The 19,209-nt window shown below is 41.2% G+C and overlaps 1 protein-coding gene across 3 annotated transcripts in view; it reads left to right on the top strand.

Annotated features, from left to right (window-relative positions):
• CSMD3 (CUB and Sushi multiple domains 3) overlaps positions 1–19,209 on the top strand; it is a 1,155,643-nt gene that overhangs the window by 724,365 nt on the left and 412,069 nt on the right. For all 3 annotated transcript variants that reach the window (XM_045006341.1, XM_045006342.1, XM_045006343.1), the window contains 2 exons: positions 4,182–4,397; positions 5,001–5,189. In XM_045006341.1, the coding sequence (XP_044862276.1) occupies positions 4,182–4,397; positions 5,001–5,189 (405 nt within the window). The remainder of the gene's footprint in view (positions 1–4,181; positions 4,398–5,000; positions 5,190–19,209) is intronic.

Raw genomic sequence — 19,209 nt, forward strand, 5'->3', positions numbered from 1 at the left:
ATATCAAATTTACAATTAAATTTATGAACTAATGGAAGATTTTTCATCAAAACAACCAGGTTCATAACACTGAAAGAGAGAGCTTGAGTGTCATATATCTTCTTATCTTACTTATGAAAACAAAACAAATCCCTGCCCAAAACATTTATTTTAAACTTTTTCTCCCAAGATAGCATAATCTGTCACACAGTGCACATTAAAATGATTAGACCATTTTTCTGTTAAGAACTGAGTTGTGCAACAACAATTGGGATATACTTTGGTGCTTAGAAATGTCATCACAAACTGGGAAAGCAATTGAAACATCCCCTTGAATTAGACTTTGAGTTCTGGGTTTGAACAAAACTCAAAGTGAAACTTAGCTGAAACTGCTGAGTATCCCATTGTTTTGAGACACTGCCATAAATTTCTCCCTGGAATCTATGGTAAAGTAGGGACAGGGTTTGTGCACAAAAAGGCCAGGAGTCTTTCATGGTGTGAATTGAGAGAAGAGAGAATAAGTAATGTATCCAAAATGGATCTATGTTTTTGTTCATAGTTTCATAGCTTTTTAACGACAGAAAAGTCCATTAAGATAATTTAGTCTGACTTTATGCGTAATACAGCTAGGAAACCCCACCCAGTAATTTCTGCATCAAGCCCATTACTTCTGTTTGAGATGTAACAATCTCAAAAAGACATTCAGTCTTGCTTTAAAGACTGTACGTAATGGAGAATCTGCCACATTTCTAGATCAGTTGTTCCAATGATTAATTACCCTCACTGTTTAAAAATGTGCATATCATTTCTAGTTTGAATTTGTCCAGCTTCAACTTCCAGCCATCAGATCTTTTTAGTGCCACTGCATTCCATGATACAGTCGCTCACCCTCAATGTTTGACTTTGCACGACTATATTAAAATACATATTATTCATATAAGCCTACCTTACCAAGCGGTCCAGATTGTTCTCTATACTGACCCGTTCCTATTATTATTTACCATTCAACTTGTTGAGAGAGGGGAGAAATAAATGGTAGTTTATTATTAAACAGAAAGAGGGAGATCCTGTGATGTGATCCAGGCATGATTATGGTTAATGGGAGTATGTGCCGCATGTTGTTATCACCATGCAGCTTTCAGTAAGGATAAAGCAGCTCAAACACATCACCATGTGGCACCAGAGGCATGAACATTAAACATCACATTATCATTGGTTAGGCACTTATGATCTAAGGCGCCTCCTGCAGCAACAAGTTTAACAGCAGTATCTGAACCAGAGGCGGCTCTAGCTTTTTTACCACCCCAAGCATGGCAGGCAGGCTGCCTTCGGCGGCTTGCCTGCAGGAGGTCCTACCGTCCCGCGGCTTCAGTGTACCCGCCGCCGAATTGCCGCCGAATCCGCGAGACCGGCGGACCTCCCGCAGGCGTGCCGCTGAAGGCAGCCTGCCTGCTGCCCTCGCAGGGACTGGCAGGGTGCCCCCCTCGGCTTGCCGCCCAAGGCACGTGCTTGGAGCGCTGGTGCCTGGAGCCGCCGCTGATCTGAACAGCCCTGATCTTGAAAAATTTAGTCCAGTACTGGGAGATATGGTAACAGAGCAACACCAGATCTTAATAAAATGCTACTGAGCACTCCAGCTGTAAAGAAATGTTTGTAATAAAGTGATCCCAATATATGACTAGGAGAAAGAGACAAAGTAAGTACTGGAGGGCTGTTGTAATGTTGCCTATGAAAGTATAAGGAACATTGCCTGTGGCTTTTTGACAGTGGAAAAAGAGATGATAGCATCTTCCCTTGCCACCAGCTACATGTCATTAGTTGCCTCTGTCTCTGCTTTCATTACTGCTGTAATGCTTGCTTCATCTTCCTTTTCTCCAAGATTGTAGCTATTACACCTTCTTTCCTTGATTTTGGTCTGTCTCTTTCAAATTTAAAGAAAACCATTTGAAAATCTACTTATTTGGGGCTTGTATTCTTTCTTTCTTTCTTTCTTGTTACCATTAACTTATTTCCACAGCACCCTCTTCTTTCCAAAAATCCCCAAACAGATAGAAAGCATAGAAGTGTCACTACTCCATCCAACAAGACTATAATACATTAACATAAGAACATAAGAATGGCTGTACCGGGTCAGACCAAAGGTCCATCTAGCCCAGTATCTGTCTACCGACAGTGGCCAATGCCAGGTGCCCCAGAGGGAGTGAACCTAACAGGCAATGATCAAGTGATCTCTCTCCTGCCATCCATCTCCATCCTCTGACGAACAGAGGCTAGGGACACCATTCTTACCCATCCTAGCTAATAGCCATTTATGGACTTAGCCACCATGAATTTATCCAGTCCCCTTTTAAACATTGTTATAGTCCTAGCCTTCACAACCTCCTCAGTAAGGAGTTCCACAAGTTGACTGTGCGCTGCGTGAAGAAGAACTTCCTTTTATTTGTTTAAAACCTGCTGCCTATTAATTTCATTTGGTGACCCCTAGTTCTTGTATTATGGGAACAAGTAAATAACTTTTCCTTATCCACTTTCTCAACATCACTCATGATTTTATATACCTCTATCATATCCCCCCTTACTCTTCTCTTTTCCAAGCTGAAGAGTCCTAGCCTCTTTAATCTTTCCTCGTATGGGGAAGAAGTAAAAGAACAGCTGCACAATTAGTGGTGATTTTTCCCATTATTGGCTAATGACCTATAGTTTTGTTTTTTTCCCCTTTGGGATAGTCCTCCATGTTGCGTCAAGATCCAGGTCTTCTACTCCTCTGATGACAATTATTGCTATTCATCATGTAGATATAGATACAACTCAAAATGTGTTACATCTACACATTGCTTGCAATAATTGTATTGCTGGTGCAAAGCAGTCTTGAAGTTGATATAGCTGACCATGGTGATCACCCTAGTGAAGCAGCAAAGAATCCTGTGGCACCTTATAGACTAACAGACGTTTTGCAGCATGAGCTTTCGTGGGTGAATACCCACTTCTTCAGACTTGCATCTGAAGAAGTGGGTATTCACCCACGAAAGCTCATGCTGCAAAACGTCTGTTAATCTATAAGGTGCCACAGGATTCTTTGCTGCTTCTACAGAACCAGACTAACACGGCTACCCCTCTGATACTTGACACCCTAGTGAAGAAGATCCTCCAGTACCGTAGAGCAGGCTAAGTATAACCTAGGTTTCTGCTGCCATCAACCCACTCCCGTCGCCCCCGCAGCACAGTATCTCAACCAAGGTATTTTGTATTTTTGTGAAATTGGTAAGAAAATTAAATCCAACTGTTGAATTCTACATAAACATTTTGGACTTTTTCATCAAAATTCAAACATATGACATATTGCTTGGTTTTATATTTATATATGTTATAGTTGTTATTTAACAAACATGTTCAATCTCTAGTCTTATAACAAACAAATTCTAGTTAGAACAAATCCAGTGTATAGAACAAATACAAAAATACCATCCAGCTGAAACGAGAATAGATCAAGATATTTACACAATGCTTGGATTCCGGTATTAACATCCATATTTCCAGCTAATGGATTTTTATGGCTCATGTTAAAACAAAACAAACAAACAAACGGAAATCAAAGCCAAGAGGGAAACAGGCTGGAAGAGAGACAAAGAGGAGAGCAGATTGGGAGGGAGTGGATGCATTTATCTCCTGCCTTTCATCCAAATCTCCTGCTGGGACCTTTAGCCGACCAGTTCTCAAAAACTGTCCCAAACAGAACTTAAAATGTTTCTAGTGCTAGCCATCTATTGTAAGTGATCCTTTCCTTCACAGCCAGGCCTGCCAGTCCATTGACCAGCCTGTGTGCCTGGGGGGGGTACTTACTTTGAAAGGTAGCAAAATTTGATGTCTCACAACAAGACATTACTTGGTTTTAAATAGAAGGACAAGGCTTGTGTTTCAGGGTATGGCTACACTTGAGAGTTGCAGCGCTGGGAGTTACAGCGCTGGTCGTCCAGCTGTGCAGGGACAGTGCTGGTGTGTGGCCACACTCTCAGCTACCAGCACTGCAGTGTGGCCACATTTGCAGCATTTGCAGCGCTGTTGGGAGTGATGCATTATGGGCAGCTATCCCAGCGTTCAAGTGGAAGCAACGTGCTTTTCACTGAAATGCACAGATTTAAGCAGTGATATAATTGCATTCATGTTAACACTGTGATATGTAAATATATATTTGTTTCTAACAGGAGTGCAGTTCACCTTTCACACCTTTCATTTGGAAGACCATCACGACTACTTACTAATTACAGAGAATGGCAGTTTCACTCAGCCACTAGCACGCCTGACTGGATCAGAACTTCCTTTGGCAATCAACGCTGGTCTCTATGGAAATTTCAGGGCTCAGTTGCGCTTTATTTCAGATTTTTCAATATCATATGAAGGATTTAACATTACTTTCTCTGGTAAGGGGATGAAATGAGCTATTTGTATAAAGTGAAGAAAATTCAACTTTTTGTGAAAAGAGAGAGGTCCAAAACTGGTCTGAATGAATAATGTTTTGTAAAATAACACAATTGCTTCTGTTGTACCTTAAGAAATTAAATCCTTATATCTCTGTTGAAGCATTTGTAGTACACATTTTAAGAAGTAAAAAAGACAGCAAGCTGTAAGGTATGTTACTGAGGGTGGAAAAAAAAATGGAGCAAGCCTAATTTCAAGTACTGACATTCCAAATGAGTCCTTTAGCAAATTGATCATGATGTACAGTTTGTTTTATGTGTCTGAGACATTTATGGCTTTTATAAGAATGGTAATTCATGTTGTGTTAGGCATCTTACAAATGCTATGAACATGTATTGATCTAATTTTCAAACTGCAATTGAATCACTCACCTATTTACTATATGTGCATTCATTTTGTGTATGGTTCTAAAGGCTAAATTGATGGTCAGGTGGAAATGTGTGCAAAATAATAGTGTGTATGGCAAAAATAAGGTGGATAGAGAGTAAACAATCACAGTTCTTGCCACATAGAAGCTGATTTTTTGTTTGCTTGTTTATTTCCAGAATATAATCTTGAACCTTGTGAGGATCCTGGGATTCCACAATTTGGTAACCGAATAGGATTTAACTTTGGAGTCGGTGATACTCTGACATTCTCTTGTTCATCTGGATACCGTCTAGAAGGAGCTTTGGAGATTATCTGTCTTGGTGGTGGCCGACGTGTATGGAGTGCACCTCTGCCAAGGTGTGTGGGTACGTGGTCAGCTGCTTTCATTTGCTTGTACATGTAGTCATTGTACATGGAGTTGCAGATATATAGCATGGATAAGCATGGTAACACACCTCTTAATTTTCACAGTACTTTTTACGTTTTCCATGTTTCTTCCATTTTATTTCCCCTTTTTTTTTTTTTTAAACTCTGTAGTTGAACTGGCATACCAACTGCACAGTCAATTCTTGGAGACACTTTCTAAGTAATTCCACATTTAGAAGATAATGTTCCTTTTTTCCATACTTGTGATTAGTATTAGGTTCAGAAACAGGAATACATATTTAGGCCAACATTTTTCTATCTTGGATGCCAAACAATAGGCACTTAAATTAATATTTAAGCTTCTAGGTGACATCCGTATAGGAGATGTAGAGTTAATTGTCAATTCATTAGGGTATCTATTGCTCATGTATAGACATTTTTAACATGCTATATTAATATAAATAAATGAATGACCATCCCTCTAGCTCATTCCTTCCCTGTGGGGTGAATAGCATTGAGTATGTGTGTGGGGGCATGGGAAGGAAAGATCCTTCTTGTATGACAGGTGTAATTTAAGTTTTATTGTAGCCATGTCAGTCCCAGGGTATTAGATAGATATGGTTGGAATGGTAATATCTTTTATTTGATCAGGTTCTATTGGTGAGAGACACAAACTTTCAAGCTTGCAGAAGAACTCTGTGTAAGGCCTAAAGCTTATTTCTCTCACCAACAGAAGTTGGTCCAATACAATATATTACCTCACCCACCTTGTCTCTCAGGTGGAATTTAAGGCATTGTCTACACTACAAAATTTTGTTGGCAAAGTTATACCACTTTCATAAAAATGCTTTAATTAAAACAGCTCTTGCATTGACACAGAGAGCAGTGCACTGTGGTAGCTATCCACAGGGTGCTTTGGGAAGGGTTTGCAATGCCTCATGGGGCAGGTACAGAGTCACATGATGCACGCTTCTCAATACCATCATTCCAGGTCCATCCTAGTATATTTTCAGTTGTTTTTTTCAACTGAAGTGTGGGGTGGGGGGTGGAGAGTGGTGTGTCTAGGGTGGGAGAGACAGCAGGCTGATCAACCTATCCTGAGGCCAGGGGAGCCCACATGTCATCGCCCTGCTCTGCTGCACACAGCAGTCTCTCCTGAAGCAGCCCGCTCTGCCTGCCTGCCTATGGTTCTCCCTCAGCCTCCTCAGCTGCCTGGAGCAGCAAACTGATCAGCTCTGTGAGCTCTCTGTGCTGAGCAATGTCAAAGCAGCAGTCGCCTCCTCCTCCCTCCCCTTCCCCGCTCCCTGCAGCAGCAGTCTGCCTGCTGCTGTGTTCCTAATGCAGGGCAGAACAGGAGAATTCCATGCTGATAATTTGCTCTTTGTTCCCCAAATGGAGCAGCATGCTCATCTGTCAGATACTTCTCAGAGCTTTGAAAGCAGAGGGGTGCATGCCTGCAGGGCAGCAGAGAGCAAAACAGTGAGCAGAGCAGATACTGGTGGAAACCAGTTATGTCGACAAAACAAACTCTTGTCTAAAAGCAGCAAAGTGTCACTGTGTGCTTTGCTGCAAAAAGCTTTATGCCCTCTTGACATGGTTTTATTTTGTCGGCAAAACAACAGAGTTTTGCTGCCAACGGTAGTTTTTTAGTGTGTACACCTCTCCTGTTTTGCTGGCAAAAGGCAGCTTTTGCTGACAAAATGTTGTAGTGTAGACAAGGCCTAAGACTACCCAGATCTACCCTGACAGACCTTTAACAGCTCAGTAAATTAGCAGCTTTTGCTTAAAGATAAACCAGAAGGAGGGGAAAAAAAGCTCTGCAAATTAAATTTCCTGAGGTGGATAAAAGTGTGTGTTCCTGTGAGTGAGAGAGAGAATGAGAGTGAGAGAGTGCTGCAAATTAGCTGTGAATTATCTTCTAATCAACCTGTGTGTGTGTGTGTGTGTGTGTGTGTGTGTGAAGGAATAGTCTTCCCACACAAAATGGATCTATTTTAATGAATATTTCCTCCCACAGATTGCTCCTCTCATGGATAGTGTTGTGTTCAAATTGTTTCCCTTCATTATATTGAAAATAATTTTTAAAAAGATTTTCTGAGAAGTAAATCTTTGGTTTTCCCCATTGTTTACCACATTCATCCCAATTAGAAACCTAGGTTATGGTTACTGCTGTTGAGATGTTTCACAGCCTCCATGGAGTAATTTTATGTGTGTTAGCCACCCTGAGGTAATATCAATTACAAAATGAATAAATAAATAAATAAAATTTAAAAAAATCTATTATCTCATGGTCATTCCACAAGCAGAAGACATTAAATGTATCAAATAGATTATTCCTTGTAAGTGGTTCAGTCAGTTCTGATAATTAGTAACAAATAAAGGACATTTGTTTTTTTTTAAATGACATTTAATTAGTTTTGCCATGATGATGTACTTCTGAACTTCCCTGTCTACCCACCTTCCTGACCAGGGGCGTCTCTAGAAATTACACCGCCCCAAGCAGGGCGGCGCGCTCGCCGCCCTTCCCCGGTCCTGTGGCCGGGGGAGAAGCGTCTGCGGCGGGTGCGCTGGTTCGCGGCTCCGGTGGAGCATCCGCAGGCATGCCTGCGGGAGCTCCGTCCAAGCCGCGGGACCAGCGCACCCGCTGCAGTCATGGCTGCGGCAGGTCCGCTCGTCCCGGGGCTCTGGTGGACCTCCCGCAGGCATGACTGCGGATGCTCCACCGGAGCCAAATGCCGCCCTGCCGGCAAAATGCCGCCCCACGCGCCTGCTTGGCGCGCTGGGGTCTGGAGCCGGCCCTGTTCCTGACCCATTGGTGCCTTTTGCATTCAGATCTGATACATTTTATCAAGATTATGTCCCTGGTTCAAAAAGAAATTTAAAACCCAATTTTTTTCCATATGCTTCAGTCTTCTTTTTCTTGCCTGATATATGGGTTTAGAATTTGCACCTGTTCTGTAACTTCTAGTTCCTCAAACCTTGGTTACTGGAAATAATATTTTATTGTTTTCTGAGAGGAAGGGGGAATTCATATCAGTGCTTGAGAGAACTGTATGTGTGTGTGTGAGATAGAGAGAGAGAGAGATCTACTGAACTTGTGCTATATTGTAAAATATAAGTTATGAAGGGAAAGGCTAAAAATTACACCTGGGAAGTTAGAACTGGAATATTCACCTTAGTATAATTAATTATATTATCTGTATAATTGGTTCTAATGTGGACAAAAACTATACAAGTCTCCCATGTTGTTGACAACAAAAAATTGCATATATTATGGAATTTTCCTATCCTGACATCAAACAGCAGCAAGCAACAACAGCACCACCCAGCTGTTGGAGCTAGAGGACTTGTTCCTGGATCAGTGATGCAGTGATGCAGCATTCAGCGTTGTTTATAGGCTGAGAAACAAGCATAGATTGCTGGGAGAAGATCATTCTGCAAACCTGGGATGACCAGCAATGGCAAGAAAACTTCTGGGTGGGGAGAGGTTACCTTTTTTTGAGCTCTGTGCAGAACTAACCTTGGAGCTGCAGTAACAATATACCAATATGTGGTGCCCCATACCTGTGGAAAAGCAGGTCACCACTGCCATCTGACCACCCCAGAATGCATCCAGTCTGTTGCCAACCAATTGGCCTGGAGAGAGCAATTTTTGGGATTATGCTATGCCACAGATTCTCATAACCCCATAGGTCTCAAACCTGGGTCTGCAGGGTTCCTAGTAAATTGGTACCTCCCTGCTCAGATCCAACAGCTCAGTACTTACCCATCAAATGGAGAGACCATGACATCTGAAGCAACTTCATGGAGACTTCCCCTGGCCATGACTGGAGGAAAACCAGGACCTCTGGTTGTTCAGGGCTTCCTATTAAACCCAAAGAGAGGCACAGGAAGTTATCCTCGCAACTTACCTCTAAATGGCTGCTGCTTGGATGCCTCACCCAGCATTTCAGACTCTAACCAGCCTGATTCCTGGTCACATTACTAGAGTTTGACCCCCTATCCAGACTATTTTATTTGGCTCCTGCCTGATTGCAGGTAACCTGAACACAATCCTCCAGAATTAGGTTGCTAACCATTAACCCAGCTGCCTATGTCCCTGCCCGGATATTGGTAAGGTGCTGTCCCACTGGGTCAGAAAAACTAGGTACTGCTCCGGCAATTATTGATGGCTTTGCACACATAGGATTCCCAAACTGTATTGGGGAATTGATGGAAACCATCTGCCTATCATCACCCTCTCCCCACACACAGAAACAAACATGAGGGCACAGAATTTTATTAACAGGAAGCAGTATTTCTCCATGGTGCTCCAAGGACTGGTTGTTCTCCATATCAGAATCTTTCATAATTCAATTCTATTTAGATTAGTGGAGAAAGAGTGGGGTCTTCAGTACTTTGAAAGTTAGTCTCTTTATTCTGTTGTGGGCCTGCCTCTGATCCATTTGAAAAGTAGATGGTGCTGTTTATGAAATAGGCTGTAAGCAGCAGGAGAAAAACAACAATGTTCCCATCATTATAAATGCATATTGTGTTCTGCACAATATTTGAGCGCAAGAGAGAAAGTCTTAACAATGGGTGGAAGGCTGATGTTCAGAGACGTGTTTCACAGTTCAAGCAGCCAGCAAGTTGTCCCATAGAAAACAGTAAAAAATTAGGAAATATTGTTGGGGATGCATATTGTTCGTATTTTGAGTCTCATGTCTGAACATATACAGCTATTAGTCGGTGTAGAGGGGTATTGGGATAAATAGATTTTGAGCACTGGTATATCGTGTATGGATGGTGGAAATGGAATATTCCCTGTGTATTTTTGTGAAACCCTATACATTATCTTAGTGTTGTTTAAATTATTTTCTGAGTTAAATGCAATAATGTCTCATAATGGATGGATTGTAAATGGGTTTGATTATGACAAAATAATAACAAAAACAAAAAATTTTAATTGAATGAGTGGGGAAAAATAATTAAAATAAATTTAACTAAACAATCTACAATAACCAACTGTAAGCAAACCCTTAATTAAAGCAACAGTGCAAAAAAAACCCCCCAAAAACCTGAAAGTGCAACAGTATAAACTGTGCAAACAAAGCAAGGTTGGGGGTGAAGGGAACATAAAGTCAGTGGTGAGTATATGCCTTCCCTCTGCCTCTTCTTGCCTATAAATAAATAAGAAAATAATCTGGTTTTGGTGTTCAGGCAGTTAGAAATGTAAAAAGAAAATATGCAAAACTGGCAAAATTACATTATAACTTTTTTTATTAATAAACCAAAGTTTAATTATTTAGACAGGTAAGGATTAGTTTCCTTTAATATGAGAATGTCTGCTTAACAAAAACTCTAATTTTAAGCACGTGATTGCCAAAGAGCAAACCCTGCCCAGCTTTTCAAGGTGCAATTCTTCAAAACATAGGGACTTGCATTTTCAAAGAAGTCCAACTGAAATTCAGTAGGATTTGGGCATGTAAATTAAGCTTTTTGGAAAATGCAGCCGAGATAGATAAATAACTCTGGTCTAATCTGTTTTGTTTGTATTCTTTTACATATTCTCTATCTTCCTCCTTTGAGCACTTGAAATGATTTCATGCACCATTAATATCTGTAAAACTGTACCCTACTGTATGCAGAATGCATACTTTAAAAGTTCTGTAATTTTTAACATATGGGATCCGTTCTTTTGTTGAGAGGTAAGTGAGTAAACTGAAGAAATACTATATACAGAAGTTAGAATAGGCAGTACTCAGCAATGGAAATTACATATTTATTTGATTCTGTGAGATAAACAATGCTATCCCACCAAGCTGAACCCTCTAAGCTATCCAGCCAAGAAAGTGCAACCTGGTGGTATAGTGCTAATCCACCAGCTTTACATGGTTAGGGGAAACTCTTGTGGCAGGGGAATTCCCCACTGTACCAGACTTTGCAATGGGAAATCACATCTTAGAGTTACTTGAATGTGTCAGTAAAGTCGTGGATAAAGGAGAATCAGTGATGTTTTTATTTAGACTTCCAAAAAGCCTCTGATAAGGTTCATCAAAGAGGCTACTAAGAAGATAAGTAATCATGATGTGTGCACTCATCTGGAATAAAATATGAAGTACTGCTCACTCCATCTCCAAATGGAGACTGCTGAACCAGAAGGAGTTCAGAGAAGGGTGATGAGAATGATCAAGGGCATAGAAGAGCTCTCACACAAAGAGAGGTGGGAGATGAATAAGAGGGGTCACAAGGGATGTGCTGGCCACCGCTTCCTGCAGCCCCCATTGGCCTGGAATGGCGAACCATGGCCAGTGGGAGCTGCAATCGGCCAAACCTGCAGACGCTTCAGGTAAACAAACCATCCCGGCCCGCCAGCGTATTTCTCAGATGGGCCGCGTGCTGAAGGTTGCTGATCCCTGATTTAGTGTATCCTCATTAGTAAAAAGAGGTACCAAATTGTACAAATAAATGAGAATCACCCTTTCTGTAGGAGGATAACTAAAAAGTACAAACACAAAGATTAAAATTGAAAATTTAAGTCAAGTTTTCCTGCTTGCTGATTTAATCATTATTAAAATTGGTAATTTAAATCACTTTGAAATTAAAGCAGTGATATACTGTGGGGTTCTTATACCTTCCTCTGAAGTACGGTATATACTGTGACATACTGCGGGGTCACTGACACACTATGGGGTTCTTATACCTTCCTCTGAAATATCTGGTTCCTATCCACTGTTGGAGACAGAATACTGAACCAGTTGGACCTCAAGTTTGATCCTATCTGGCAATTCCTGTTCTTTTGTTCCCTTACACCACTGTAGTGGCCATCGTCATTATTAGCTATTGGAAGTATCAGTTCTGAGTAAGAGCTCATCAAGACTTATAATATGATGTCAGGAAGACTACGCCCAGACATTTAGATCTCCTAAGAACAGCCTTACTGGGTCAGATACAAAGGTCTTCTGTCTTCTGTCAGTGGCCAATGTCAGGTTATTCAGAGGGAACGAATAGAACAGGGCAATTTTCAAGTGATCCATTTCCTATTATCCACACTCAGCTTCGGGCAGTCAGAAGCTGGGGATGACCAAAGCATGGGGTTTCATCCCTGATCATTTTGGCTAATCGTCATTGATGGACCTATCTTCCATGAACTTATCTAATTGTTTTTTTTGAACCCAAGTATAATTTTTGCCTTCACAACATCCCTTGGCAACGAGTTCCCCAGGTTGACTATGCCTTGTGTGAAGAAGTACATTCTTTTGTTTGTTTTAAACCATCAGCAGGTTTATTTCATTGGGTGACCCTTTGTTCTTGTGTTGTATGAGGGAGTAAATCACACAACCTAATTCACATTCTCTATACCATTCATGATTGTATAGACCTCTGTTATATTACCCTTTTGTCATCTCCAAGTCTTTTTAATCTCTTCTCATTTTGAAGCTGTTCCATACCCTTAATCATTTTTGTTGCTCTACCTTTTCCAATTCTAATGAGATGGGGTGATCAGAACTGCATTCAGTATTCAAGCTGTGGGCCTACCATGGATTTATATAGTGGCATTATGATATTTACTGTCTTGTTATCTATTCCTTTTTAATGGTTTCTAACATTCTGTTAGCTTTTTTGACTGCCACTGCACATTTAGTAGATGTTTTCAGAGAACTATTGACAATGACTCCAATATTTCTTTCTTGAGTGCTAACAGCTAATTTAGATATCAGTCTTTTGTATCTATAGTTGGGATTATGATTTCTAGTGTGCATTAATTTGCATTTATCAACATGGAATTTCATCTGCCATTTTCTTGTCCAATCTAGTGAGATCCCTTTGTAAATCCTCACAATGTGTTCGCACTTAACTATCTTGAGTAATTTTGTATTGTCTGCAGAATTTGCCACCTCCCTGTTTGCCCCTTTTCCCAGATCATTTATGAATATGTTGAATAGCACTAGCCCCAGTACAGATCTCTGAGAGAGACTGCTGTTTACCTCTCTCCATTCTGAAAAGTGACCATTTGTTCCTACCTTTTGTTTCCTGTCTTTTAACCAGTTAGTGATCCATGAGAGAACCTTCCATCTTATCCCATAACTTCTTACTTTGCTAAAGAGCCTTTGGTGAAGGACCTTGTCAAAGGCTTTCTGAAAGTACAAGTACAATATATCCACTGGCTCATCCTTGCCCACATGCTTGTTGATCCGCACAAAGAACTCAAATAGATTGGCGAGCCATGGTTTCCCTTTACAACTTCCAGTGATAAAGGCAATGCTCATTGCCTGATGTTTCCCACAGGGAAAAAGATAAGCACTTTTGCTAACTGTGAGTTTTTAACTCTCAGTTAACATTAAAATCTCTTGCCATTTTTGAAGGAAAAAAAGGGGGGGGGAGTGAAAGTTCATAGATTCCAAGGCCACAAGGAACCATTGTGATCATCTAGTCTGAACTCCTGTATAACACAGACCATAGCACTTTTCCAAAATGATTTCTAGAACAGATCTTTTAAAAAAGAAACATCCAGTCTTGATTTAAAAATTGCCAGTGATGGAAAATCCATCAGAATCCTTGGTAAATTGTTCCACAGGTTATATTTGGAGACATATCATAACCGCTTTTAATCAATTTAATGTGTACTATGTTACTTTGATATCATTCTTATTTTTCAATCAAAATGTCATACAGTACAAAATAAAACACTTTTTGGAAGTCTAAGTATATTATATCAACACCGTTACCTTTATCAACCAAACTTGTAACCCCATTTTAAAAAAATCAAGTTAGTTTGATGGGATCTAATCTCCATAAATCCATGTTGATTGGCATTAATTATATTATCATCATTTAATTCTTTATTAATGAAGTTCTGTATTGGCAACTCTATTATCTTGCCGGGGATTATTGTCAGATTTATAGGCCTATAAATAGCCATGTCATCCCGTTTCTCCCTTTTAAAATATTGACACAAAATTAACTTTCTTCCAGTCTTCTGAAACTTCCCCAGTGCTCCAAGACTTCTAGAAAATCAACTTGGTCAGTTCAGTGATCTCTTCAATTAACTGTTTTAAAATTATTGGATACAAGTTATCTGGATCTGCAGCTTTTAAAATGTCTAACTTTAATAGCTACTGTTTAAGATCCTTCTGAGATAGTAGTGAAATGGGAAGTGTTATCATCATATAACTTGGCTGCCTCATCTGTTTTTCACCAAATATAGGATAATAATATTTATTGAACACATCTGATTTATATTAATTACTGTCAACTTCCTCTTCCTTTTTATATATATATTTAATTCTTTATACTTGTCTTCAGTTCCCCTCTAAACCAGATGTTGTTGGTGCTGGTTTTTGTTGTTGTTGTTGTTGTTTTAATCCAATCCATTCTTCTTCAGTTGTAGGAGTGTGGCTTTTTATGTATCTAGTAAAGTGTTCTTAAACAATTCCCAATTATCATTCACATTTTTTTTCTGGTTAAATTCTTCCTCCCAGCTGATTTGGCTCGGCTTTATGAAACTGTCCCTTTTAAAGCACGAACACGTGGTGTATATATGTGTGTGTGTGTGTGTGTGTGTGTATGTATGGTCTGGACTTTATTCTGTTTGCACATTTATAAATATGATCAAGTCATGATCACTTTTACCTAAGCCACCATTAATTTTAGTTTTGTGATCAGTTCCTCTTTATCTCTCAAGACGAGGTCTAATATACATGGGAGGTCAAATCTGCCCATTGGATGCAACTTTTCTTGAGTTGGGATATTTTCATCTATAGTATTTAGAAATTACAAGGATGTTCTAGTGCTGGGAGCAGCAGGTGGGAGGGTTAGCTCAGTGGTTTGAGCATTGGCCTGCTAAACCGAGGGTTGTGAGTTTAATTCCTCGGGGATCATCTGGGGCAAAAATCTGTCTGGGGATCAATCCTGGTTTAAGCAGGGGGTTAGACTAGATGACTTCCTGAGGTCCCTTCCAACCCTGATATTCTATATTTCACTCAAATACAAGTCCCCCATGATCACACAGCTTTTTTTCCTACACGGTATAGATAGGATGGCCATGGCCACCTCCTTACACACACCTGTTCCCTAGTGTGATTTGGTGGTCTATAGTAGACACCAACTAATACCCCATACTGTGCTTTATCTGTTAGGACATTGGTTCATAAGCATTCAAGATCATTTTCTTCCTGAGTTATCAGTAACTTGGAAACAGCTAATGCCATTTTTAACAGTCATGTCTCCTCCCCTTTTGAGCACTTGATCCTTCCTAAATAGGTTATAACCACTGATTTTAACATTCTAATCATGCAGATAATCCCAACTAGATTTAGTAATGCCAACTAGATTTAATTTGTTCTCATAAAAATACAGTTTCAGTTCCTGTTGTTTGTTACCCAGGCTGCTAGCACTAGTGTATAGGCAATTAAAGACTGTCTTCTTTGTCTGTGCTTTGTTTCTTTCATTAATTTTGTTCCCACCCTTTCAAATTTGTGCTAAATGTGTTTTTACCCCTTTTTTACACTTCCCTTTTGTTACTAGTTGAATGCTCTCCTGGATAGTCCAAATAGCCTGTCCTTGAGGAGACTGGCTCCTCTTCTACTGAGGTGGAGGCCACCCAAATTGTACTTTTCCCCATATAAGGTGAACCAATGTTCCACAAAACCCAAACCCTCCACTCTATGCCACTTACCTAATCATCAGTTCACTTCCAGATTCTTCAGTTTTCTGTCTTCCTTTGCTTATGGGACAAGAAAGATCTCATGCTTATTCTTCAGCATGCTTCTGAGTCACTGAGGTAATCTATTATCTATGAGTCATCTTGTGATATAGTATCTTTAATTTTTATATGAACCATCAGCAATGCATCCTTGCCTGTTGACTTCAGAAGCCTATCTAAGGCCTATGTAAGACACATTGTGTCTTGGCTCTGGAAAGACAGCACACCATCCTGTTATCTGCCTGTCTATAGCACAATGTGCTTTTGATGCTTTTGAGTACTGAATGCCCAACAAGGATCATCTTTCTCCTTTGCATGAATGAACATCTGTTTGTGGGAAAGCTTGATTTTCTACAGGTTGAGCTCATCTGCCATCTATAGGTGTGTCCTGGGCATCCCTCCATTCCCTTGGACCAGCTGGATCTTGAGGGAGATCTTCCACAGTTTTCATGTTGAGCATCTGGAATCAATTGGAAACTTCTAGCTGTATGGTAATTTTTCTGGTCCTCTTTTCTCTGAGGCTACCACTATGCATCATCAACTCTCTCCACCTCTGTAGAATGCCACTATGTCCTCTTTCTTTTTGTGGTTATGAACTCCCAGGCTTCCTCTCTGACTTCATAGAAGCATAGAAAATTAGGGTTGGAAAAGACCTCAGGAGGTCATCTAGTCCAACCCCCTGCTCAAAGCAGGAATAATCCCAACTAAATCATCCCAGCCAGGGCTTTGTCAAGCTGGGCCTTAAAAACCTCTAAGGATTGAGATTCCACCACCTCCCTAAGTAACCCATTCCAGTCCTTCACCACCCTCCTACTGAAATAGATTTTTCTAATGTCCAAAGTAGACCTCCCCCATGCAACTTGAGACCATTGCTCCTTGTTCTGTCATCTGCTACCATTGAGAACAGTCAAGCTCCATCCTCTTTGGAACCCCCCTTCAGGTAGTTGAAGGCTGCAATCAACCCCCCCCCACCCCCCACCCCTCACTCTTCTCTTCTCCTAACTAAATAAGCCCAGTTCCCTCAGACTCTACTCATAAATCATGTGTTGCTCTCTGCTGGACACTCTCCAATTTGTCCACATGCTTTCTGTAGTGGGGGACACAATACTCCAGATGTGGCCACACCAGTGCAGAATAGAGGGGAATAATCAATTCCCTCGATCTGCTGGCAATGCTCCTTCTAATGCAGCCCAATATGCCGTTAGCCTTCTTGGCAACAAGGGCACACTGTTGATTCATATCCAACTCTCATCCACTGTCATCCCCAGGTCCTTTTTTGAAGAATTGCCGCTTAGCCTATCGGACTCCAGCCTGTAGCAGTGCCTGGGATTCTTCCATCCTAAGTGCACAACTCTTCACTTGTTCTTGTTGAACCTCAGCAGATTTCTTTTGGCCCAATCCTCCAATTTGTCTAGGTCACTCTGGACCCTATCCCTATCTTCCAGCATATCTACCTCTCTCGCCAGCTTAGTGTCATCTGTGAACTTGCTGAAGCTGCACTCCATCCCATCATCCAGATCATTAATGAAGATGTTGAACAAAACTGGCCCCAGGACTGACTGCTGGGGCACGCTGCTTGATACCAGCTGCCAACTAGACATCAAGTTGTTGATCATTACCCATTGAGCCCAATGATCTAGCCACCTTGCTGTCCACTTTATAGTCTGTTCATCCATTCCACACTTTTTTAACCTGCTGGCAACAATTCTGTGGGAGACTATCAAAAGCTTTCCTAAAGTCAAGGTATTTCACGTCCACCGCTTTCCCCATATCCACAGAACCAGTTATCTCATCATAGAAGGCAATCAGGTTGGTCAGGCATGACTTGCCCTTGGTGAATCCAACTTGACTGTTCCTGATCACCTTCCTCTCCTCCAAGTGCTTCAAAATGGATTAGTTGAGGACCTGCTCCATGATTTTTTCTGGAGACTGAGTTGAGGCTGACCGGTCTGTAGTTCCCTGGATTCTCCTTCTTCCCTTTTTAAAAGATGGGCACTATATTTGCATTTTTCCAGTGGTCTGGGACCTCCCCCGTTCACACGTATTGAAAGATAATGGTCAATGGCTCTGCAATCACATCAGCCAACTCCCTCAGCACCCTCAGATGCATTAGATCCAGACCCATGGAGGTGTTTATGTCAGCACCCTTAGATGCATTAGATCCAGACCCATGGATGTGTGTATGTCCAGGGGGAGGGATAGCTCAGTGGTTTGAGCATTGGCCTGCTAAACCCAGGGTTGTGAGTTCAATCCTTCAGGGGATCACTTAGGGATCTATGGCAAAAATCACTACTTGGTCCTGCAAGTGAAGGCAGGGGGCTGGACTCAATGACCTTTCAAGGTCCATTCTAGGAGATAGGCATATCTCCAATTATTATTTATTTAGCTTTTCGAACCTTAATCTGTTCTTTCACGACTGAGGGCTGCTCACCTCTTCCCCATACTGTGCTGTCCAGTTCAGCAGTCTGGGAGCTAACCTTGTCTGTGAAGACAGAGGCAAAAAAAGCATTGAGTACTTCAGCTTTTTCCACATCATCTGTCAATAGGTTGCCTTCCCCATTCAGTAAGGGTCCCACACTTTCCCTGACCACCTTCTTGTTCCTAATAAACCTGTAGAAACCCTTCTTGTTACCCTTCACATTCCTTGCTAGCTGCAACTTTGGTCTTTCTGATTACACTCTTGCTTGCTTGAGCAATATTTTTATACTCCTCCCTAGTCATCTGTCCAAGTTTCCACTTCTTGTAAGCTTCCTTTTTGTGTTTAAGCTCACAGAAGATTTCTCTGTTAAGCCATGTTGGCTGTCTGCTATATTTGCTCTTCTTTCTGCACATTTGGATGCTTTTTTCCAGTGCTCTCAGTAAAGCTTCTTTAAAATACAGCCAGCTCTCCTGGACTCATTTCCCCTTCATATTAGCCTTCCGGGGGATCCTGCCCATCAGTTCCCTAAGGGAGTCAAAGTCTGCTTTTCTGAAGTCCAGAGTATATATTCTGCTGCTCTCCTTTATTCCTTTTGTCAGGATCCTGAACTTGACCATCTCATGGTTGCTGCTGCCCAGGTTGCCACCCAGTTCTACTTCCCCTACCATTTATTCCCTGTTTGTGAGCAGCGTGTCAAGAGGAGCATGGCCCCTAGTTGGTTCCTCCAGCACTTGCTCCAGGAAGTTGTCCCCAACACTCTCCAAAAAACTTCCTGGATTGTCTGTGCAGTGCTGTATTGCTCTCCTAGCAGATGTCAGGGTAATTGATGTCCCCCATTAGAACCAGGGCCTGTGATTGGACAACTAACAGAAATTTCCAGAAGAAAGCCTCATCTACCTCATCCTCCTGGTCTGGT

This window comes from Mauremys mutica, chromosome 2 (assembly GCF_020497125.1).
Source record: "Mauremys mutica isolate MM-2020 ecotype Southern chromosome 2, ASM2049712v1, whole genome shotgun sequence".
NCBI lineage: Eukaryota > Metazoa > Chordata > Testudines > Geoemydidae > Mauremys > Mauremys mutica.